Source organism: Mauremys mutica, chromosome 2 (genome assembly GCF_020497125.1).
Source record: "Mauremys mutica isolate MM-2020 ecotype Southern chromosome 2, ASM2049712v1, whole genome shotgun sequence".
NCBI classification, from domain to species: domain Eukaryota; kingdom Metazoa; phylum Chordata; order Testudines; family Geoemydidae; genus Mauremys; species Mauremys mutica.
The window spans coordinates 233,050,932-233,074,896 of record NC_059073.1 but is presented as its reverse complement, the minus strand read 5'-3'; the positions used below and the strand labels follow the sequence as shown (position 1 = coordinate 233,074,896).

At 41.4% G+C, this 23,965-nt stretch overlaps 1 protein-coding gene across 3 annotated transcripts in view; it reads right to left on the bottom strand.

Annotated features, from left to right (window-relative positions):
* OSBPL3 (oxysterol binding protein like 3) overlaps nucleotides 1–23,965 on the bottom strand; it is a 127,758-nt gene that overhangs the window by 20,032 nt on the left and 83,761 nt on the right. For 2 of the 3 annotated variants that reach the window (XM_045006192.1, XM_045006194.1), the window contains exons 11-15: nucleotides 23,756–23,886; nucleotides 17,272–17,379; nucleotides 10,109–10,243; nucleotides 9,289–9,382; nucleotides 3,273–3,523 (exon numbers count right to left, since the gene is read on the bottom strand). In XM_045006192.1, coding sequence (XP_044862127.1) covers nucleotides 3,273–3,523; nucleotides 9,289–9,382; nucleotides 10,109–10,243; nucleotides 17,272–17,379; nucleotides 23,756–23,886 — 719 coding nt within the window. The remainder of the gene's footprint in view (nucleotides 1–3,272; nucleotides 3,524–9,288; nucleotides 9,383–10,108; nucleotides 10,244–17,271; nucleotides 17,380–23,755; nucleotides 23,887–23,965) is intronic. The other variant, XM_045006195.1, reaches the window with a different exon arrangement.

Here is a 23,965-nt window from a genome sequence, read left to right as displayed (position 1 = left end):
TCCGACAGTGGCCAATGCCAGGTGCCCCAGAGGGAATGAACAGAACAGGCAATCATCAAGTGATCCATCCCCTGTTGCCCATTCCCAGCTTCTGGCAAACAGACACCATCCCTGCCCATCCTGGCTAATAGCCATTGATGGATCCCCGAATTTATCTAGTTCTTTTCTGAACCCTGTTATAGTCTTGGCCTTCAAAACATCCTCTGATTATGTCTACAACGACAATGTTGCCAATGTGGGCGAGGTAATATCTTTTACTGGACCAACTTCTGTTGATGGAAGGGACAAGCTTTCAAGGACTGAGAGGTCAGATATGGAGTGATCACTTTGTGAAAAGTATTAGTCCATGGGTGATAGGGTGTTTTTGCCTTTTATCATTTTGCTGTATGAGTTCTTTTGAAAGCATAGTGATTATCTGGTTTCACCCACATAGTTGTTGGAGCATTTGATGCACTGGATGTGGTACACCATATATCTGACCTCTCAATCCTCATCTTCAAAAGGAAACCTACATGACATCTTCAGAAGACAAGCCTGGGAAATTAAATTAATATCTATGCTGGACATTAAAAATCATGGGCTTAACAACGACACTGCTTTTATGGCTCATTTTATGGCCAGGACTTTATTTTAATTAGTCTTCTACAAACATGTGACCCCTTAATGCTTAACAATCTGTCTCACCTTGTCATCTTCTCCAGAGCTGAGAAAGAGCTCTGTGAAGCTCAAAAGCTTGTCCCCTCCACCAACAGAAGTTGGTCCAATAAAAAAAATTGGAAAACAACTCAGACTATGACGCCAATTTAAAATGTACATAAAAATGTTACTTCTAAAAAATCTCTTTAAACAAAATGCCATTCCAAAGAACAGAAGCCCGTAAATGAGAACCTGCTTCTCATCAATTTCAAATTTTATATTAGAAAGCATCTCAAAACATTAACTCTAGATTGTGGTCCCTAGACATAAAACCATATCCTTTGTCCCCTACCCCTAAAACATGGGGAAAGGGCTCATCTCTCTGTAAGGCAACAGTTTACTGGTCTGTTTAGGTTTCTGTGTGGGGTCACTAAGGCTATGTCTACACTAGAGAGCTGACAGAACGACTATACGAGCTTTGCTGCTATGCCAATGGGAGAGAGCTCTCCAGTTGACATAATTAAACCACCCCCAATGAGCAGCAGTAGCTATGTCTGCGGGAGAAGTGCATGCAGTGCACATCATCACTTATGCTGCTCGGGGGGTGGAATATTCACACAGCATAGCAACATAAATTTTGCCGACATAAGTGGTAGTGTAGACGTAGCAGGTTTGCACTGCCATTTGTCTATTGTGTGCTAACCTTTATCTTGCCAGTTTCCTTTACAATAGCTGGAGATACTAATCCCCCCAGAGAGTTACTAGCACCTCTGCAGAATTGAACAGTCGAGGGAATGAAAACTTGGGAGGTTAGTCTGTAGACCTTGATTCATCTCTCCTTTCCTTCACTGCCTTCCTCCAATGAAACTCCCTCCCCTTTTCCTTTCCTTTGGAAAGCCCTAGAATGTGCTGTAGATGTGCTTCCTCTCAAATCTCAGTACCTCAATCCGTAAACGAAACACTCAGAAGAGGACTACAAGGTAGTGGGATTTCAGGACTGTCATTAACATTAACCGTGCTTTGGGGTTTCTCACGCTGGAGAATTCCCTCTCTCTTCCCAAATGTAATTTCTCTGAAACCCGAGGACAAAAAAAATATGGTCTTGCTTTTACTTCCTCCTAAAAAGGCAATTACTTATTTCCCTTTTAATACACATTCTCAAGCAAAGAGAAGAGAGAAAAGAATGTCTATTGATAATGGACCTTAAGGCATTATTTACTTTGACCCAGACTCAAGTATACCTCTAGCAGAGACAGCAGAAATGAGGAAAGATCTTTAAAATGGGATTAAGTTTTTGTTATACAGAATTTAAAAAGTTTCTGTTCAGGATTGTTTGGATACAGAAAAGAACAGTGACACTTCACCACGAAAGCCATTGAGCTGAAGTGTTTATTCACTTCAAGGGACACGGCAAAGCATTAGTTCCAAAACATTAAGAATGCTAATAAGGGATTTTAAACCAATCAGAATATATTTATAGACTTAAACATTAATATGAGATTACACTTAGAAACAAGGTACGATTGAAATCCGTTTCTCCCTCCCTTACCTGCCAAGTTCTGAATTCAGAGTTCTGTCTTTCCAATAGTAGACAGCATATGCACACCCTAGCCAGCCCAGCAGTGCTGAGTTAGGTGGTTAGCCCAGGAAAAGAAGAAATGTGAAGTCCCGTCTTGGCCGATAAGTAAAGGAGAAATGGCTCTTCAAAAATTTCATTTCAGAAGGGCATTTGTGTTTTGACCAAATACGCATCTCTTGCCCAGTCTGAGATCTCAAATACTTTATGGAGACTCAAAAAGCTTTACACAAGTCTGATAAAAATACCACAACAACAACAGTAGCTCATTCTGTTAATACTATTGTAGTTAACATTGTGTTGGAAGACCCAACACGTGTCCTCACAGAGGTGATGCATGGGGGGAGGGGAGAAGGAAGAGGGGGAGAACATGCGGGATCACAGGCCCCCCTCCTGATTTGCTGTTTGACTTGTACTGAGCATGCTCACACGGACTGAGTATGCTCAAGTTTCAGCGTGGTAGCCGTGTATCAGCAAAAAGCAAAAAGAACAGGAGTACTTGTGGCACCTTAGAGACGTTTATTTGGGCATAAGCTTTCATGGGCTAAAACCTACTTCATCGGATGCATGGAGTGGAAAATACAGTTGGAAGAAGCCAGCTGCCCTCACTCTGCCTCCCTCCCCCACTAATCAGCAGGCACAGGTTGTCTCTGTGTCCCCCGTGCACTGAAAGAGACATTGCCAAACAGAATAGATATTGTGCCATTTATGTTAATTGGGGAAGCATATTAGTTCCACAACAAAAGTAAAAACACATTTTAAACCTTTCAGAGAGAAGACAGCAACACAGACCAGAACTAAGCTTCTCCCTTAACTAAATTTGCAGGAGAATCAGATACCTGAGAATGGCTACTCTGTTACGAAAATGGAAATTACGTCAAACAGATCACAGGAGCTAGTTATGTTTTCTTTTAAAAACCTGCCCCTCTGAGCTGTAAGCACAAGAAATGAAAAAGTAATTTCTGGTTTCTTAGGCTTAAGAAAATCCATTGTGTTCTGTTTCAGTTACATCTCATGTTGCTCAGTATTGGAAAGGTTTTTTTTGTTTCTTTGTTTTTACCATCCTTTCAAATGAATTCGGGGTACGTGCTGCTTTATCCAGTAGTTCGCTGTATTCCAGTTCTTCACAAAGTCGCTGAAGAGTGTTAAGTGGCTCATTTAACTCAACAGGCATGGCCACCTTGGAGAGATCCTTCCCTATATTGTTTCTCAGGATATTCCATAGACTGATGTTACTGGTGTTAGGACATGGAGCCGGCAAACACGTTCTCCGCTTGGAATGGCTTCCCATCCCACTTTCAGGAATGCAATCTGGAAGGAAATCCCAGGAGCACATTAAGCAATTCATTGTTTTCTTACAGTATCATCTCTTGAAAACACTATGGATGTATTAAAGCATCAGCAATTTCCTTATCTTTCAGACAACGCTTCACTCCCCATCTGACTCAAATATTGACTTGTGGTTTGAAGATATCTGCTGTATACTGATAATTTAAAACAAGGTTTTAAACCGAGCAAGTTTTACTGAGATATACATGAAGCATAAATGCTTGAAAAGAATCCCTTGAGGTGCTCTGGAAAAGCCTAAGAGTACGTCTACACAGCAATAAAACACTTGCTGATGGCCCACGTCAGCTGACTTGGGTCGTGGGGCTAGGCCTGCAGGGCTATATAATTACAATGTAGACATTTGGGCTTGGGCTGGAACCCAGGCTATGGGACCCCAGGAGAAGGGAGAATCCCTGAGCCCGAATGTCTACACTGCAATTTTATAGCCTCGCAACCCAAGCCCCGCGAGTCCGAGTCACTTGCCATAGCCCAGCCACCGGTGTTTTAGTGCAGTGTAGACATATCCACGGGCTCTTAGAATTTACACCTCTACAGAGCATATATTAGAACTATCTTGTTTTACAAGAGACGGATTCATGTACATTTAAGTAACATAAAAACGCCTTCCTGACAGATCTTCAATTAAGCTGACATTCTTTTCAGAAGACAAAAGTGTGCTTTACAGAACCCAAGTGTGAAACTACCTCCCCCTTCATCTCTTTATGCTGATTTGATGGACTCCTCATATCAAGAAAAATCTGTTGCTGTAGGCAAACACTAGATATTTGTTGGCAGGCTTTTCCATGATGCTCATCCATGTACCCAAATACCTCACAAACACTACTGAATTTAGCTTCACGACACCTATGTGCTGGAGAAGGCCATAGGAGGGCTATGAGTTTACTAGACATTCAAAAGGGTAACTCGCACATCCAAGAGAATGGCTGAGCTCTGTGTTGGTGTCAGAGCAATCTGGGCACAATAAATAGTTCCAAGTTTTATAGTAAACAACTTGAGATAGATTTAAAATAAAGCCCCACCACAGGGATAAGCCTTAGCCCAGGGGTGTGTCACAAAATGAACTGGCCCGAGTAGATTACTTAACTTAGCTATACCCTCATCCTATTTGTCTAAGCCATCAAGTATATCCTCCTCTCACCCCTCCCACTATCTTGCCATCTTATTTTCAATCTCCCTGAACAGTGTCTGTGTGTTTCTACAGTGCCCATCTCTGATCCTGGGACATTTGGGGGCTGCCTTAGTACATCATTTCCTCCTTTTCCATGTTGTCTTCCCCACATGAGTCTTCGAGGCCATGTCCCACTCACAGAGGGATGGATACCACTGCCTCCGTAGCCTGTCTACATTTTGCCTGAAATAGCCAGAGAAGTGTTGCCCAGGAAGATAGAGTCAGTCCATTTTTAAAATGTTTCCCCACTTTGTACTAACACCAGTAAAACTCCACTGGTGCCTGCAATGGTGAGATGGTGGTAAAAATAATAGTGGCCATCTACATTACATTGTTTAACTGCTTAGAGCATGCCAAAAATGACACTGTAGAAAAGTGGCACCTGGCTGGGACTAAGCTATTGCTGCCAACTTTGCCAGCACTGTTCTAAGGGCATCAGTGAATTTCCAGAAAATTGTCAGTGCACACAAAGTCACAGTGCTGCACAGAACACTCTGCCTCTGCATTTCTCCCAGACGCTGATTACCCAAGAATGAAGGACTAAGTTTGAACTCTCATCCCTGCACGGTAGCTATGACAAACACCACACAATAGGTGAATTATAAATTTATTGCATATTATTTTCCTGCCTACATGCAATCCGTCATAATGCTAGTTTGCATAAAAAACTGCAAGCATCCAGAATTTGAGAGCCCACCTGGGGTAAGGAAACAATTAACATACTTGTATGACTTCCCTTTCAGAAAGAGGTTGACTCAGACGCTTCCCATGGGGGAGGAAGACAATTAACATCCAAAAAAAAAAAAAAAAAAGACTCAGCCCAAAGGGAAACTGTTTTCCTAGACTCCAGCAGGGAGGTGATATCCTTTGAATAGGCAACAAAAGTGCTAAAAATGTATTCTGGTTCAAAACAGCTCTTTGAAAATGGGATGCTGTCACACCCTTTGAAATCCTCAGATTGCATAGCAAGGACTAATCAACTGAACTAAACAGTTTGGGCTACATCCTCAGCTGGTGTAAATTGTTGTAGCTCCATGGAAGTCAAGGATGTGGCCTATATAAAGCAATATAGACAACTGTAAATACATCAGGGCATACATAATCTGAGATAAACAGCAGATGTATAGTCTAACCATGCTAATGGAGGCTTGACACCAAGGCTAGCTTTTTCAGTTGGGCACTTACATCTATACTTTGGGTGCCTACATACAATGTTCTATTTCCAGAAGTGCAGATTTTTCAGTGGCTGCTGGTTTCCATTTAGAGTTGTGGGTGTTGAGTACCTGGGATACTCAGGAAGCTTCTTTCAATGTCTAACTTTTCAAATGTACATTCCTAAAGTTTGGTGATGGTTTTCTAGAGCTGTAACAGATGGTTTTGCTACACAGTGAAGGAGATAACGGACATGCTGAGCTGTCTTGAGAGCTAGATTTTAAGACCAGATGGGACAATTATGATCAGCTAGTCTGATCTCCTGCAGAACATAGGCCACTGAATTCACCAAGTGTCTCTTGTATCAACCCCATAACTTCTGGTTCAGCTAAAAGCATATCTTCTAAAAAGACATCCAATCTTGATTTAAGCTGAAGTGGCAGAGGGAGAACAGGGAACCAGGAACTCGGCATGCACAAAAGTTATAGTTCCAACCTCTAACCCTTGTAACCAAATAGTAACCCCTTAGTGCAGCTTTCCATGGTTCAGGAAAAGAGAAAAGCATATTTATATGATTTTGGTTTTAGGCATTTCTTCCCATTCTCTTTTTTAAAAAGCATCATTTTGAACGAAAAATGCAAGGCCCCCCATGCAATCAGCAAGCTACTTAAATGAACACAATTAGGGCTGTCAAATGATTAAAAAAATAATTGCAATTAATCGTGCAATTAATCACACTGTTAAACAGAATACCATTTATTTCAATATGTTTGGATGTTTTCTACATTTTCAAATATACTGATTTCAATTACAACACAGACTACAAAGTGTACAGTGCTCATTTTATGTTTATTTTTTAATCACAAGTATTTGCACTGTAAAAAATCAAAATAAATAGTATTTTTCAATTCACCTAATACAAGTACTGTAGTGCAGTGGTTCTCAAACTTTTGTACTGGTGACCCCTTTCACATAGCAAGCCTCTGAGTGCGACCCCCCCCCCCCTTATAAATTAAAAACACTTTTAGAAATTTAACACCACTATAAATGTTGGGTGCAAAGCAGGATTGGGGTGGAGGCTAACAGTTCGTGACCCCCATGTAATAACCTCACGACCCCCTGAAGGGTCCCGATCCCCAGTTTAAGAACCCCTGCTGTAGCGCAATCTCTATCATGAAAGATGAGCTTACAAATGTAGAATTATGTACCAAAAAAACCTGAATCCAAAAATAAAACAATGTAAGATTTTAGATCCTGCAAGTCCACTCGGTCCTACTTCTTGTTCAGCCAATTGCTCAGACAAAAGTTTGTTTACATTTGCAGGAGATAATGCTGCCTGCCTCGTTTACAATGTTACCTGAAAGTGAGAATAGGCATTCTGACGGCACTGTTGTAGCCGGCATCACAAGATATTTACATGCCAGATGTGCTAAAGATTCATATGTCCGTTCATGCTTCAACCACTATTCCCGAGGACATGTGTCCATGCTGATAACGGGTTCTGCTCGATAACCATCCAAAGCAGTGCGGACCGACCTACGCTCATTTTTCATTATCTGAGTCAGATGCAACCAGCAGAAGGTTGATTTTCTTTCTTGGTGCTTCAGATTCTGTAGTTTCTGCATTGGAGTGTTGCTCTTTGAAGACTTCTGAAAGCATGCTCCACACCTCATCCCTCTCAGATTTTGGAAGGCACTTCAGGTTCTTAAACCTTGGGTTGAGTGCTGTAGCTATTTTTAGAAATCTCACACTGGTACCTTCTTTGTGTTTGTGAAATCTGCAGTGAAAGTGTCCTTAAAATGAACAACATGGGTTGGGTCATCAGCCAAGACTGCTATAACATGAAATATATGGCAGAATGCAGGTAAAACAGAGCAGGTGACATACAATTCTCCCCCAAGGAGTTCAGTCACAAATTTAATTAACACATTTTTTTTAAATGAGCCTCATCAGCATAGAAGCATGTCCTCTGGAATGGCATCCGAAGCATGAAGGAGCATACGAATGTTTCGTATACCTGACACGTAAATACCTTGAAATGCCAGCTACAAAAGTGCCATGCAAATGGCTGTTCTCATTGTAAATAAGAAGAGGGCAGCATTATCTCCTAAAAATGCAAACAAACTTGTTTCTCTTAGCGATTGGCTGAACAAGAAGTAGTAGGACTGAACAAGAAAAATTTACATAACTGCACTCAAAAACAAAACAATGTAACAAAAAAAATCTACATTTGTAAATTGCACTTTCAGGACAAAAAATGCACTACAGTACTTGTATGAGGTGAACTGAAAAATACTCTCTCATTTTTACAAATAAAAATATACAATTTGATTTCAACTACAACACAGAATACAATATATGTGAAAACAGAGAAACATCCAAAATATTTAATAAATTTCAATTGTATTCTATTGGTTAACAGTGCAATTAAAACTGAGCTTAATTTTTTTGAGTTAATCATGTGAGTTAACTGTGATTAAAATCGACTGCCCTAAACACAATCATTACCAGTGCAATCAGGAGAAAACACAAAGGCTACGTCTACACTACAGACCTTAGAGCGATATATCTGTACTCCTGCAGCTGCGTTGCTGTAAGGTCTCCTGTGTAGCCACTCTATGCTGGGAGTAGAAAGCTCTCCCACTGGCCTAATTAAACCACCCCCAATGAGCAGCGGTAGCTATGTTGGCGGGAGATGCTTTCCCGATGACATAGTGCTGTTCACAGTGTGTGTGTGTGTGTGTGTGTGTGTGTGTGTGTGTGTGTGTGTGTGTGTGTGTGTGTGTGTGAGAGTGTGAGAGAGAGAGAGTGAGAGAGAAATTCATGTCAATCAGGGTTGTATTTTTTCACACCACTTTCCGACAAAGGTTTTGCCGACGTATGTGCTAGTGTAGACAAAACCAAAAAGAGGAAAGTATTATGGTCACACACCAGGCCGATCAGTGTAGAGTTATTCTCACGTAACAAAAGCTGCATTTTGTTAACCATAACTATTCTTTGGATTTGAATGATATGTAAGGGGACAAGTTCGTACTGAAGATCCAGAGTGATGAGAAAATATCTGCCTTTCAGTGAAGAAGAGATAGCTCTTCTGGAGTTAGCTACTCCATAGGGTCCCAAGGTCATGAAAAGAAGCGTGGGAGCAGCTGCAGGTCTCTGCGGAGAGGTGACACAGACAGCAGACAAGTGTCTGTGCTGATACACAGCAATCCTCAGACCTTAAGATGATCAGGGCACAATTGACTGCACAAAGAGTACCCAAACTACACTACTCCAAAAACTGTTCAAATCTTAAAAGAAAAGCAAAAACTAGCCAATGTCTACATCTTGAAATCTGTGATACCAGAGTGATTTCTGGTAAGAAAATGCCTCTTCTCAGAATAGGATACAACAAAACAAATCTTACCCAAAGTTTGCCTTTCATTCTCAATGTCGTTACTTAGGTTATCCTCAGAGATGTTATCACTTATATCACTGGCATATGAGTCATCATCCGATACCTGGCGGGAAGGAAACAACGTACATTTATATATATAAATAAGTTTGCAATATGCTACTCCTGACAACTGTTATGATCATTTGTGAAATTAATGGAAGAAAGATCTGTATTGTTTGCACTGTTTCTGTGTTGTTAGGCTTGCCTGTTGCTTCTATACAATACAAATAGGTGTGCAGATCAAAGATCCATCACTAAAAAGATTTCATAAATCACTACTAAATTATTTTATTGAAGGCAAAGCTTGTTTTCTTTGATCCTGAAAATTTAGAGAGGCCTTTCTTGAAATCTGGTCTTATTCCAAAAAGTTGATTTCATGAAACAGAAAAAGTTTAAAATTGCATGCTGCAAAGTAGCATCTGCCATAGGTCAACCTACAAGTGCCGCAAGAAAAAAAAAAAAAAGTACAAATGCACAATCGTTTGATAACATTTCTTGCAGCTCTTGTAGGACGACTCAAGACAGATGCTGCAAAACTACATTCCTTATACTTTCTATTTTAAAATCAGGCGTGCAAGCTACATTGCCTGTTTTCCCTCTTCAGCCACCTCCCTTATACTTTATTTTTTTTAAGAGTAGCAAACAATTCAAAGTATGTGACTTTGAAATCCTCCAAAATATTTCATTTGTGGTAGATCAGCAAGTTTGCAATTACCATGCAGAAAGATAAAAGGTTAAATATGTTGAAATAAGCTACATCAGAGAGAGAGTCCGATATTTGTGCTCAGACCTCGTTTTCTGAAGAACTTGCAGACAGAAGGACTTCTTGAGCATCAAAAAACTCTGAGATCGAGTCCGTGACAGACAGCCTACTTTCATTGGAGAGCTGGTGAACCAGGCTCCGACTTCCTTCTCTTGCATTTTCCTGTTTAAAATAAACGGCTTTTAGGGAAAAGTATGGTAATTAGCAATGTGCACATGCAGGTACAAACCAACAGATACATGACTCAGAGAGAGGGCTTTAAATGTTGCCACAGATGAACGCATGCACCCTGCACAGTTTACTGTAGGAAGCATGCATTGCAGAGAGGGGACAAGCTACGAAGTGCAGAAGAAGAATCAGACACACAAATGACAAAGTGAAGCTCAGTAATGTGTATTTTGCAGAATTAGTTACTGCTCTTGCATATGCATTCCCCCCCCCCGCCAAGAACAGCTGTTAAAATGTTACAACAGTCAAGTGATATGTTTAGCTAAATGTATGTGCGTACATAGCTTCCCCATGAAAGGAAAGCATACAAAAACTCCCTGTTTATTGATGGGGACACAACAGCAAATGGGGACAGACATATGCATGGAATTAAGCAGCAGGCCACAACTTTTATTAAACTTTAACACCGGGGAGGGGCACTAGCCAACCATCACCCAGACTCTCCTATAGCAGGCACTTAATTGGTTCCAGTGCAGGGGTTACAGGGCTCCTTACCATATAACCCACAATGTGGGGTGGCTCTCTCCTCAGCCTTCCCTCCCCCTTCTCCCCCCCCCCTCAGGAGGCAGCTCTCTGAGTCCTAGCAGCCTCCATACCACAAGGAGGAGGGACTTTGCAGCAAGGTGGGGACCTCAGCCCACAAGGTCTCACCCTATTACATGAACCCAAGCTCCATCACCAAAATCCCAGGACCTTTACCTCTGGGAACTCTTCATTTTATTCTCAAGTGCACTAGAAACCAGCCACAGGGGGCGCCAGCAACTAGCCCTACCCAGTCATGCAGCCTGCTATCACAACCGCTGCCCAATCCATGCTTGCACATGTTGTAGCCATATGTCAGCATCTCCACCTGGCAGATCTAGGCCATCGTCTCCAAAAACTTCTGGCCGATTGTAATGGACGTGACACTAAATGTAACAGACTCTCCCCTAGCCTCTGCAAATTAGTCATTTATTTCCGCCTAAGCCTTGTTTAAACACAAAATGTTCAGTGCATTGGCATACAAAGATTTACAGGAGCCAAAAAGTATTCTAATTGAAGGTCTCTCTTTCCTAGCTCTCTTTCGGCTGCTAGGCCACTTACGCAGCGGTAGTACTACACCCAGTCTTCATGTGCAGCACCCCGTTAATGAAGAATATCATATTACCAAGGCTACTTAAAGGAAATAGCCTTTGCTGTGGGATTCATAGCAGAATTTATACATTATAATGGGGATTTGATTGTCTTGTACCACAGCAAGTCTTAAACAGTCTTTGTGTACTTGGCACAGTGACGCTATTGGCAGGCTAGCGATGGCAGGAGAAGCACCAAGAGACTCATTATTTTAGACTATTTACTGGGTATAGAGAGGGAAAAGAAGTGGGTAGGAACAAGTGTCCTTGTTCTCAGCACCTCCACAGCTATTGGGGAGAAGGACAAAGTGGCTCGCTGAGCATGTTACTGCCCTCAAGTTTCATTCTGCATATACCTATGATTATTGTAAGATCCAATATAGTAGAACCTACTTAACTAACTGGTAGCCTAATAAATGGCTGCCCCCGCTTACATAACTGTCAGGAAATACACCCAGTGCAATGAGTGTTAGTGACTGAGCACAAGATAAATAGCACACATCTCCCCCTTATTCCATCATCCAGGGCCGAGCTGTGTTGTAAGTATCTACCACCTTCGTCTGACCAAGGCAACACCAATGTTCAACACCAATGATTACCACCTTCTTTGATGCAATTCAACCATTGCTTCCTCAGTCTCTTTTCCTACTTCCCTCTCCTGCTATGCTATCTTCCCCGGGTCCTCTTCATTCACCATCAATATGTATCCAAACCAGCAAAGTTGTGCTCCCTGGATTCTGTCAGCCACATCACAGACTTTGTGAAATGAAAGCATTAGGATAGAAGTCACTCTCTCTTTGTGTGACTCTTTATTGCGTGAAAATATCTCATTTCAAAACACCTGTAGCAATTGGCCCTGCCATCTCTTTACAACCCATGCTTCTGAATCATGTAGCACTGCACGGCACACCACTGTTCTATACAATTAGGCTTTTAGTCTCAGTGGCATGTGCTTGTCATTCATGAGCCAGCACTCTCCAGTCTGGACTGTATCTCACGTTCAAGCTTGCCATCTCCTGTAACACAGCCGCCAAGGTACTTGAATTGGCCAGTTTGGTTTAATGGTACTCCATTAAACTCTATATCCAGTTTCCCTGTGGCACTTTATTGATCCAAGTAACTTCAGTCTTAGGCATGGGATGGAAGTGAGCATGACTGCTTAGCTGGTCATACCAACAGTTTACTATTTCCCCATGGTCTTATTTTGAGGACGCCCTTATTGATGCATCATTTGCATAAAGTAGCTTCTCATCTTTTCCCACTGGGATGCTTTTGCTGATGTAGTCCATCAATATGGTAAACACGAGCAGACTGAGGGGTCAACCCCTGATGCAGTCCAACTTTCACTTCAAAAGGAGCTTGTTCCAAAACATGTTTGGATCATCATGCATGCACCATAGTTATTAAATGATCAGAAACTCCATATTTCCTCAGCACTGGTACGAGCATCCTTCTGTCCACTTTATCAGGTGCCTTTTCTAGGTCTATAGAAGCCCAGAAGCGATCCTGTTGGTACTCTAGCCCCTTCTCTATCACTTGTGGAATGACAAAAATGGCATCTGTGGTTCCTCATCCTTTCCTAAAGCTGAACTGTCCTTGTATGAGGATGGCTTCCACCACTCTCCTAATCTTAGCATCTAAGATATGCTCCAGTACCTTCATCCCATGCAGCAATAACTTTAATCCATAATAGTTTCCACATTCACAGATGCTTCCCTTCGTATGTATTGGGATCAAGATAGACTTGCACCAATCTTAGGGGAAATCTCGTTTCTTCCCAGACTGTTTTAGCCATTCTGCTCATCTATTTTATGCCTCTCTCTAACCCAAGATTTTCACCAGGTCCACAGTCACCTCATCAGGTCCCACTGCTTTACCGTTCTTTATTTTCTGGACTGCATTTCGCACCTCTTCCTCCGTTATGTCAGGCTCAGGCACCACATTAGGCTCACATATGGGCAACTCCACCTGAAAGCGGGTTGCCTCATTTCAGAAAGACTCAGAGTATTGTTTCCACCTCTCCTTTGCCTGTTCAGGTGTTACTAGCAGTCTCCCATAGTCATCATTTACAAATGGTGTTGCAGCACCATCCTCCTTCCCTCTGAATCTCATTTTTTCAATGCTACAATAGTCCTTTTGCCAGCCAACTGCAGGTAGTTTACAAGCTCATTTTACAGGCTGTCTAGGGCACAGTCTTTGGCCTTCACTGCCTGCTTGCTTTGCTTCTCTGTATTCACTTTCATTTGCACTCAGTGGATTCGTTTCTTTTTCTTTATGCACCATTTTCTTATTTCGGATTGTTACCTACACTTCAGGTATCCACCATCACTTCTCTTTCTCCCTTTTTCCCTCCCCGCACCCCATCTTCATTGTCCACCTCCACAATCCGTGTTCTTTTGAGGTGGTTCCACTCCTCTGGATGATGCCAAATCTGTTTCCAGCTACCAACCCTGTACTGCTTGCCCAAACTTCACTGCTATACTCCATTAACTCCCCATACTTACTTAGTTTCTTTTGAGCTGATCCTCCTTTTGAGGATAAAAAGCACTGACTAGCCCAGTGTTATTTGCAGACATATTTGCAATAGTTTCCAGGGGTCTGACAGCATGAAGTTTTCATTCTGCAGCTTCCCTATTTTGTTCTAATAATCAAATCTCTTACATTTAATAGAATGTTTTAGTGCTTTATATTTTTAAAGCAATGCATTAAGAACGTGAAGTGCACTAGTGCCACATATCCATGATGTTCTGATGAATTTGGAGGATTGCTTAATTGAGGTGTGTTGCCACGGGAGCTTATGCCAGTCAATAAGATTCTACTGTACTATGAAATTCTGTACAATATCAGTGAACTAACATACCAAAAACAGCACAGATTTTACTTATACAATTGTGATAAATAGGAAAAAAAGGGTATAACTTCACAATAGTTAAAGCTTCATAATCTTCTCCTTTGTCAGGAGGAGAAAGGTATCTGATAATCAATGTCTTACAGGAAAACTAGGATAACTGTTGTTCCTGGGACTGCGTATATGACTGGAAACAATATTAAAAAGCAACAATATGAACTAATTAGTCCCATCTGAGAATATGGTAGTTTCTTACAATTTACTATGTTGGAGTTTTATTTTCTCTTCTTTACTTTATTGCTCATCTTGGAGTCTTATGAAGTAAAGTCATGAGCTGCTATATGGACAAACTAAACTTTTACCCTAAACCTTGAGGAACTAGCCCCCCCACTCCACTAGTTTGATTTCTACAGGATCTATCATCATAATTTGTTACCAAAGTGCCAGGATTATACTGGAGAGTGTAGAGAGCATAGAGAAGCTGTCACTGAGTCAAAACCCAGTGACACCATACAGTCCAAGTAAAAATAAGTGGCACATTTCTGGAGTACATCTCTACCGTGATATAACACTGTCCTCGGGAGTCAAAAAATGTTACATAAGAACAGCCGTACCAGGTTAGACCAAAGGTCCATCTAGCCCAGTATCTGTCTACCGACAGTGGCCAATGCCAGGAGCCCCAGAGGGAGTGAACCTAACAGGCAATGATCAAGTGATCACTCTCCTGCCATCCATCTCCATCCTCTGACAAATAGAGGCTAGGGACACCATTCTTTAACCGTCCTGGCTAATAGCCATTTATGGACTTAAATTAATGGTGGTTATCCAGTTTTCTTTTAAACACTGTTATAGTCCTAGCCTTCACAACCTCCTCAGGTAAGGAGTTCCTCACGTTGACTGTGCGCTGCGTGAAGAATTTTATATACCTCTATCATATCCCCCCTTAGTCTCCTCTTTACCAAGCTGAAGAGTCCTAGCCTCTTTAACCTTTCTTTATATGGGACCCTCTCCAAACCCCTAATCATTTTAGTTGCCCTTTTCTGAACCTTTTCTAGTGCTAGAATATCTTTGAGGTGAGGAGACCACATCTGTACACAGTATTCAAGATGTGGGCGTACCATGGATTTATATAAGGGCAATAATATATTCTCAGTCTTATTCTCTATCCCCTTTTTAATGATTCCTAACATCCTGTTTGCTTTTTTGACCGCCTCTGCACACTGCATGGACATCTTCAGAGAACTATCCACGATGACTCCAAGATCTTTTTCCTGACTCGTTGTAGCTCGTTGCTGCGTTATAGGTGAAACCACGTTATATCGAACTTGCTTTGATCCGCTGGAGTGTGCAGCCCCGCCCCCCTGAAGCACTGCTTTACCGTGTTGTATCCAAATTCGTGTTATATCAGGGTAGAGGTGTATAACCATGGCCAGAGTGCAACTGAAGCTTAAGTCAGATATCCTGCCAATTTCCGGCATCAAGATAGTTAGGATGAATAAAGTTGCCCATGCTGTGAAAATTCAATACTTTTCAGCATGATAATATCAATTAGCACCCTCCATATAAATTAGATTTATCCTGAAAAGTGACACAGGAAGCTTAGAATGGCAAAGTAATAATATCCTTGAGTACACTTAAAACCAAATTTTGTACAGTGGCCCTTTCTCACCACTCCCACTGCTCTAGAGTTCACTGTTCTAACAGTGTCTTCCAGAACACATTTCATTAGAATGAAACAGGTCCAGTGTAAGTGCCCTGCTCCTTGAGCTAACTAGGATAAAGCCTGAGCCAAGTTATGGACAGTTTGTGAATGAAACATTGTTTGGTTTTTTTTTCTTCTTATGTATTTAGGCATCTATTGCATGGTACATACATTGCTTCAGCACTGACCCATTGTCATGGCAAGGCCTTTTATGTATTAAGAAGAAAATCTTTTCAAGACTAGGAGTTGGTCTGAGATAAGCGACTATCCAGAAGAGCTATTATACATTTTTGAAACACTGTTCAAATTCTCAGGGGGATAAAAAGCAAAGGCCACTAGCACAATCAATTACACTTTAAAATCTACAAGTGTGACCAAAATCCAGCTCAAACAGTATATTATACCAAGACAATTGAACCGACTGAATGATGAAATAAATGTCTTAAAAAAAAGAGGAAATTAATACATTACAGAGGACATGAAACAAAATGCAATCTCCCATTCAACTTCTAATGAGACATTTATTATACAATCACTACAGAAATTTCTTTGATTTAACATTTAGGAAATCCACCAGAAACAGAACATGAACACACATGCGCACACTCTGTTTCCTTCAAGGGGTAACATTTTGATTTATAAGTGACATTTGAGACATGTAGGGGACATCCTAGCTACATACATGGACAACTAAATTGCTAAAACTGCTCAAATATCTCATTTATTCTTTTTTTTAAAGAATGACCTATTTTTGCATGTTATTAGCACTTTTTAAAAAATATAACTAGCCCTTAATGAAACACCCTGGCAGCTGATGTTCTGTACTAACAAGGAGTCAAAACAAATTCAAAGCACAATACTTAATGTATTTTACAGTAAAGTTACCCTTCCCCTTCTAAAATTATTTGGATTCTGTGTTAAAGCTGCTACACAGGTATCAGTAGCAACTAGGGAACATGAGATTGATCAAGGAAAACAGACAGACAGCTTTGAGAGAAAATAATGCCAGATAGAATGATGGGGTGACTTTGCGCATGCCTAAGGCAAAGGGGAAGTAACAGAAGGAGAACAAAGGACCTGCCACCAAAAAGCAATGGAAGTGTTTAGGAAAACTGTTCTAAATTAATACTGCACAATACAACACCATGTGAGCCACACGCATGAGGGAAGAGGAGCTCCTTTTGCTAATACAACTCACTGTATGGGGAACAAAGGAACGGGACAGTACACAGCTATGCAACAGTCTAAGTATAAGGGTTTGCAGCAAAAGACACCACTGAAACAGGAAATCCATACCCACCTTCACCAAATCGGGACTTGATTTTGCATTAGCTGCTGAATCAAGGAGCATAGACTCGGCATGTATTCTGCGTAACCGGTCTTTAAGATCTGTGTTTTGTGCTATGGCCTGGAACATTTAACAAAAAATATGGGGCTATAAAGTTTTCTTAGCTAATGTAGACAGTGGCTTCATTGTGTAAAAGGGGCAGAAGAAAACTTTGAATGAAGCAGAAAAAAGAAAGTCACTAGATACATGACCTGTTCTTGATCCTGCATTTAGTAGATCACAAATGCTTCAGACATCGCTCCTCTCTCAAACACGAGTTGTTTGGTTTTTTTGGTGGGTTTTGGGAGGGGGGGTTTCAAAGAAACCGAATGGGGAGATGGGAAATCTTAGGCCACCAGAGGTTATATGCTGGTTTTTAAAAGTTTAGATGTTATTTTATGGGTTATTTTTCCCTTTGAGGTCTCTTCCTCTATCCCCCTCTACAACCTATCCTCTCTAATCACGCACTGTTAACTCAAACTATTTTCCCCAGAACTATAAAGCTGTGCAATTAGAAACATGCATTTCCCTTTCAGCCCGACATAAAACACTTCCCTTCACTTGCCACTGCATCACTGACAGCTCATCCAGACTACTGGCACTTTTCCTAAAAGTCATCCTCAGAGCAGCCATACAGTTGGCTTTGCTCCTATAAAACTGCCCCAAATCAGCTTCCTTCTGCTGCATCTCAACCTGTGGGTTATAAAAACTACGCTACTTGGGCAGGGATGGAGCAAGCAGTGTTACAGAGCACAGGACAGCCCTTATGCACCAGAGGCCAAGCGTGTTTCTCCAAGAAAGAACTCTAGTGATGGCAGAGGGACAGTTCCATTGGCAGCATGGCTGGAACACTGGGGAACAGAAGTGAAAGTAAGGAAAGGCACTTTTCATATTTTAACACCTAAATTCAACAACATTAGGTTTTGTTCATGTAGTTTGCGCAAGATCAAACAGGATGATGAAGTGAATGGGAGTAGCTCTGTCTTCCTCAAACTGAGAAAGATACTGTGACTTTGTTTAGTGCAATTATTTTATTACCAAACATTTTGAAAATATATATACAGTATTTCATTTTTGAAATTAGTTTTCACTAACAGTTAAAACACAAATTTCTCCATCACAGTGATAACGGAATGCCCCATTCTATACTCCATTTCAGAAGCAGATCTCTTCAAATAAATAAATAAATAATAATACAAAGATGATCTATTATCCAAAGGGATCTGAAAAGAAACTGCTTATATAGCATGATAACACTATCAAATGGGAATGTTTTCTTTACATTTAAAGATGAGTTGGTAGTTTTAAACTACTGAAGTAAAACAGAAGGGGAGGCTAGTTCACTTGTTTCAGTCAGGATGCCTCAAACAAACAAAAACAAAAAACCCTTATACCAGGTGCCTAAGACCCTGACAAGTATGAAATGGTGAGGGAATAAACAAGTTGAGTTATTAATTTTAGGAAGGAAACATTAAAAGGTTTGCAGAGGCAGTGTGAAACATTTCCTTCCTGATATTTACACTTCTGGTAATAGAGCCTTCATTAGTCATGACTTCTGAGTGTGTGCTTTCACTGCAGAAACTGGATGCCATTGAAACTCAATACCTGGCAACCACACCTTTTGGCCATGGCCCTGGTTAGCTCCCAAATGAGTGCTTTTCAAGCTGAACTTACAAAAAGCTTTAAACAACTTCACTAATAAACTTTCCCTTAAACGGCACATAGAACATTTAAATAACTAACTACACCGCTACCTCAATATAACACCACCCGATATAACGCGGTAAAGCAGTGCTCCGGGGGCGGGGGCTGCACACTCTGGTGGATCAAAGCAAGTTCAATATAACACGGTTTCACCTATAACACAGTAAGATTTTTTGGCTCCCAAGGACGGCGTTATATCAAGGTAGAAGGTGTATATAAAATTGGTTTTGAGGGCTTTCAAGGGGAGCATCAATGCCAGATAAAATGTGAAGTCTACAGTGTAATCTAAGTGGGTGTGACTAGTGGACACACCATTCCCCAGAAAGGAAGTTTTCAGTTAAGAACATTCAGTTCTAGTTCTTAGCATTTCCACTAGCCCTGACCTGTCTGGGGAGTAACAAACTAAGTAATAAGATAGAGCAGGCTCAGATAACGAAAGCATATATTCTATATATTAGTGCAACCCAAAAAATAAAGTCATTTTAAGGAGCATATGTATGGACTGCCTATTGGACACACTCACTGTCAAAATGTGGAAGACTGTATATCAGCTGCATAATGTGTGGTGAATGTAGACATGGATAGCTAGGTGGCCTCTGCATATATGTGATGTTGCCCGAGACCTCCCAACCCCGGTGGCTGATACTTACCTGGTTTAATGGTTGTGATCCTTTTGGGAACTGGATGCACAGAGATGATTGCAATGGTGTAGAAGAAGCTTCCATCATCACAGATACCAACATTTTGAGAGATGTCTGACAACTGATCTTTTGGGGAAGCTGAATGATCTGATTCTGGAGTCTGATTAACCCTTCCTCTCTTGGTCTAAGTATTATGAGGCCTCCTGTGGTGTCTATTTCCATTCTGAGGCTGGATAGTCTCTTTTAGTGTCCTGACTTCAGGTTTGTGTGGATACAGTACTCCGAGAGAACAATTAAGGCTTTGGCTGTTGGTTCCCTAGATTCTTGAACAGATTTGATTCATCCTGAAATTGATAGAGCAGGGGCCTGACAATGTCAGCTTAATAATGACTGCCACCAGTGCTTAATTTGTAATGAAAGAGGTGCTGGGGCTCAAGCAAGTTTTTTATATTCATAACTAATTCAGCAAACTGAGGTGTGCCGGGATGCTGCCCTGGCAAAAATTCATTACTGTCTGCCCCTCAGTAGCTTCATGAAGCCTTTGGGGTTTTGTACAGGTATAGGTCTAATCTGTATGAGAAACAGAATCTCATAATGACCTCCCTGAAAACTGGAAATGCTTCTGCCAGGTCCCCTGGAGCAAGGTAATAGTCCCTTGGGATTCTGCAGTTACTGCTGATCTTGCAGTTTCCTATTTTGAATCTGGATTTCTTTATCCACTTAATAAGGTATTGGGGGTTTAGTATAACCATCACTCTCCTGGGTCTCTTCCCATATGAAGAAGGTGGAGCAGTGCCAGGAGACTCTTCTGATCAGATGGGTTCTATGGCCTGAGAGGAGTAGAGGCCATCTATCTTTTGGAAAGTTTGATGTTTGTCAGGGCTGAGTGAAGTATGGAGAGGGAGCTGGGAGGAGGTCTAGCACATATCCTTGCCACAAAATATCTAAGACCCAGGTGTTTATTGTTGAGGCTGTCCAGCTGGATCACAAAGAAATACCCTCAATTCTGTGTTTAACCTCAGTCATATTCTCCAGTTACTGCGCAGCATTTTTTAGTCAGCAGGAGGAGGGGGAAAGACCGCATCAGCCTCTGGTGTTCTTGTTCCAGGATTTTCATTATTGGATACCAAACATTTTCTGGGGGAATCTCTGCTAGGAATACAGCCAAAAGACTGCTTTCTATAACTGGGTTTGAAATATTTCCTTTGTCAAATTATTCTAAGAGCCAAGGGTCATTTGCATGTTTCTATATTCCCTGCCAACACTTTCTCCAGTGTTTCCTGGAGATAGCTGGCTCTTTCCAGTATCTCATCCAGGAACAGGTGCAGCTGAATTCCTGACAACCCTATTATGGAAATGACCACCAGGCAAACCACCTTTCATCTGCAAGCTTACAGGAATAATGATTGGCTTTTTCAGTGAGTCTCTGATGTCCATGGTCTCAGCCACAGTAGCCTCCCCTAACCACTGTTTTGCAGACCACAGCCCTGGGGGTGAAAAACACTGCATATATTTAGTGTCTTATGAAAAAATTTGGACACGGACATTATCCATAGAAGGGCAAAAAAAATCTTCTGGGTTGATGAGAGGTCTGTATTTTTTAGATGATTTCACCAGTACACCACCACTCTTGCAAAGCAAGTAGATGTCAGATGATGAAGGCCTCAGGAGTCCTTAAAAAGCATATTTTCAGTTCTTGCGTGAGTATGTTTACTAGAAAGAAAAATCACCTTCTGATGGGAGCACCATGGCCCCAGCTACGGAAACCATCACTGAGTCTTCTTTCAGGATCTGGACCAGATTTTTTCCCCCCTTGATCTTGGATTTCAGAAACCTCCCTTGTTTATTCATCTCCTTCCTTTCCCACCAAGAAATTCCTTCTCTGATCTATTCATGATTTGGGGGGGGGGTTGGGAAGAAATGGAGGAGGGAAGACAGCACAGACACCACCAAGAATCAACAAGTTTGAATTCAGAAGGTAGGTATTTATCTTTCCCCTTCAACTGGCTGGATATACAGCACTAGCTACTACTAGTCTAGTGTGTCACATAAGCAAGGGACAGGAAGAAAAAGAACTGACACCGTAGCTATGTATCCTCTTCCTGATTTTCATGGTCTGCTGCAGAACGTTGTCCTTCCTGTAGCGTTCAGCCCAAGGAGAGGGATTTCTCTTTGATTATTTGCTCTTCTTGGTTTGTTTGTGAAGGACAGGATTATTGCCTTCTCTGCAGAAGAGAGTACCTTTTGTTTGCGAGCGGAGTGCCTTTTACAGGATTTAAGGTAGGAGTGAGTTTGTCTTTCAGCCTCCCTCTCTCCAGAGCCAGGAAGAAAGTAGAAGTGAATTCTCTCTCTTTAAATCTGTCTGATCACCTTCAGAGCCTATGACTCTGAGCACTTAGCTCAGGCTGTCCAGAAATCCCTTTAAACATCTTGGTAAGGACTGTGGGGATTTTGGCTGGTGCTCTCTTTAGAAGCAAGCAGGTCTTAGCCAGGAAGAGTTTTGGTACTTGGATCATAACTGCTGCGCTCTTGATCTGTACATCCACTCTTCCAAATGCCTGCAAAGGAAGCACCTGGCTTCTTCCTGAACATTCCCTGCTGCATGGGATGACCAGGTTACTGCTGTAGCATCACTTTCTCTGGCTTTACAGGCTGAGAACAGGTCTCAGTGGATTCTGAGCTGAGGAGTGTGGAACTTCAGACGGAGCACTCTTTTCGGTGCCGCATTCCTTTTTTTAGCCCTATTATGCAACAGCAGGGGATGGGAGCTGGTAGAGAGTGTTTCACAGGGAAATACAAGAGGAAGCAGCTGAAGATCAATATTTAGCCTTTTGGGAAAAGATTACACACTCAACTGATTGTTCACTCTGCGCAGCGTGCCTAAACTAAGCATTCCCCCCCCACACCTTACAGATTTTAAAGTAGTAAGAAAATAATTCTGGACAAAGACAGCTTGTACAGCTGTGACCTATCTAGCTGTCAGAAGCAGGCCTCATGGGAGCCAAACAGAAAGGTGTGGTCAAATGAACACAGCTGGCATGCAAGAAGCTTCAGCTGCCTCTGGTTTCTGTGGAGAGAGGAAGCAGCTAAAAGTTGGACTAGTAGAGATGCTATGAGCTAGAAATTCTTTCCATAAACAGAGATTCTGGAATGCGAATGGTAGTTATCACCTATGCGAACTCTAGCTATGCACCCAGTTCTATCAGTTCACCCACGCAGAGTCACCACTGTCTCTAACCAGAAGACTGCAAGATAACAATCTAGACTACAATCTAGAAGAGTGGTAATGACAACTCCCCCTTCTCTGAAGATCAACCACTGCGAATCTCAGGAGTTTGATCAACAGTCTTGGGAGTGGGAATCTCAAAGTGACTGCTTGAGACTAGGCTGGTGCCAGTCCAGGGGTTGTATTTTATAGCAGCCTCTTCTTCACCAGAATCCAGTGAAGAAAGTTGATCAATGCAAAATTATAAACAAGCGTCAGAGAAAGCAGAACTACTGTTTTTAGTTGCATTTCAATTCGTTTAGCAGGGGCAGCCAAAGGCTTCAGCTGGCCAAGAAATGACTTTAGGCCAAAGCATGTTGTGCAATGCCTGACTGCTGTAATACAAACCTCCCCACACCTTGGTGGTAAAAATAAAATAGAAATTCTAAAATTAGAGTCTGCTCTCTGACCGTTCTGTTTATAATGCCACACGGCTTCCTAATTTCACAGCTAGGATTATGAATAATTTCACAGCTATGATCAATCGGGTTATGCAGTTTCCAACAGCCATTTATATTGTTAGTATAATATGAAGCACCAAATTAGAGAAAACAGTAACTCTGGATCACTCTCAAACAGCAGCTCTGATTCAACAGAATATTTCCAATATTTAATAAAATACACGATTGATAGATTAACTCTTCACAGTAATGTCCTGTTGATTTGAGGGCACATCCACACCTCCAAGATTTGGAATAAGTGGATTATATGAAACACCAAATATATAGTTTGTTTGCTTTAGTATTAATAAGATACAAATATAACCCAAGATACTGAAGAATGAGAGATCCTATGAACAGTTATAACCAATCCCTCTGAATTTCACTGAGCTTGACATATTACTTACGGATGATAAGGCATTCTTCAACCCAGCTATTTGTGCAGATGGAGATGAGGCTGCATCATGTTCCAGCAGCTGCTTCAGTTTCTCTCTTTCAACTGAGATTGTACTAAAAGCCGACTTTAAGGTGAAGTAAGCTAAAAATATTTTTTTTAAAAAACAGTTAGAAAAAATGCCACCAGTTGTATAGCAAGTTGTGAAACATTTCAATGCAGC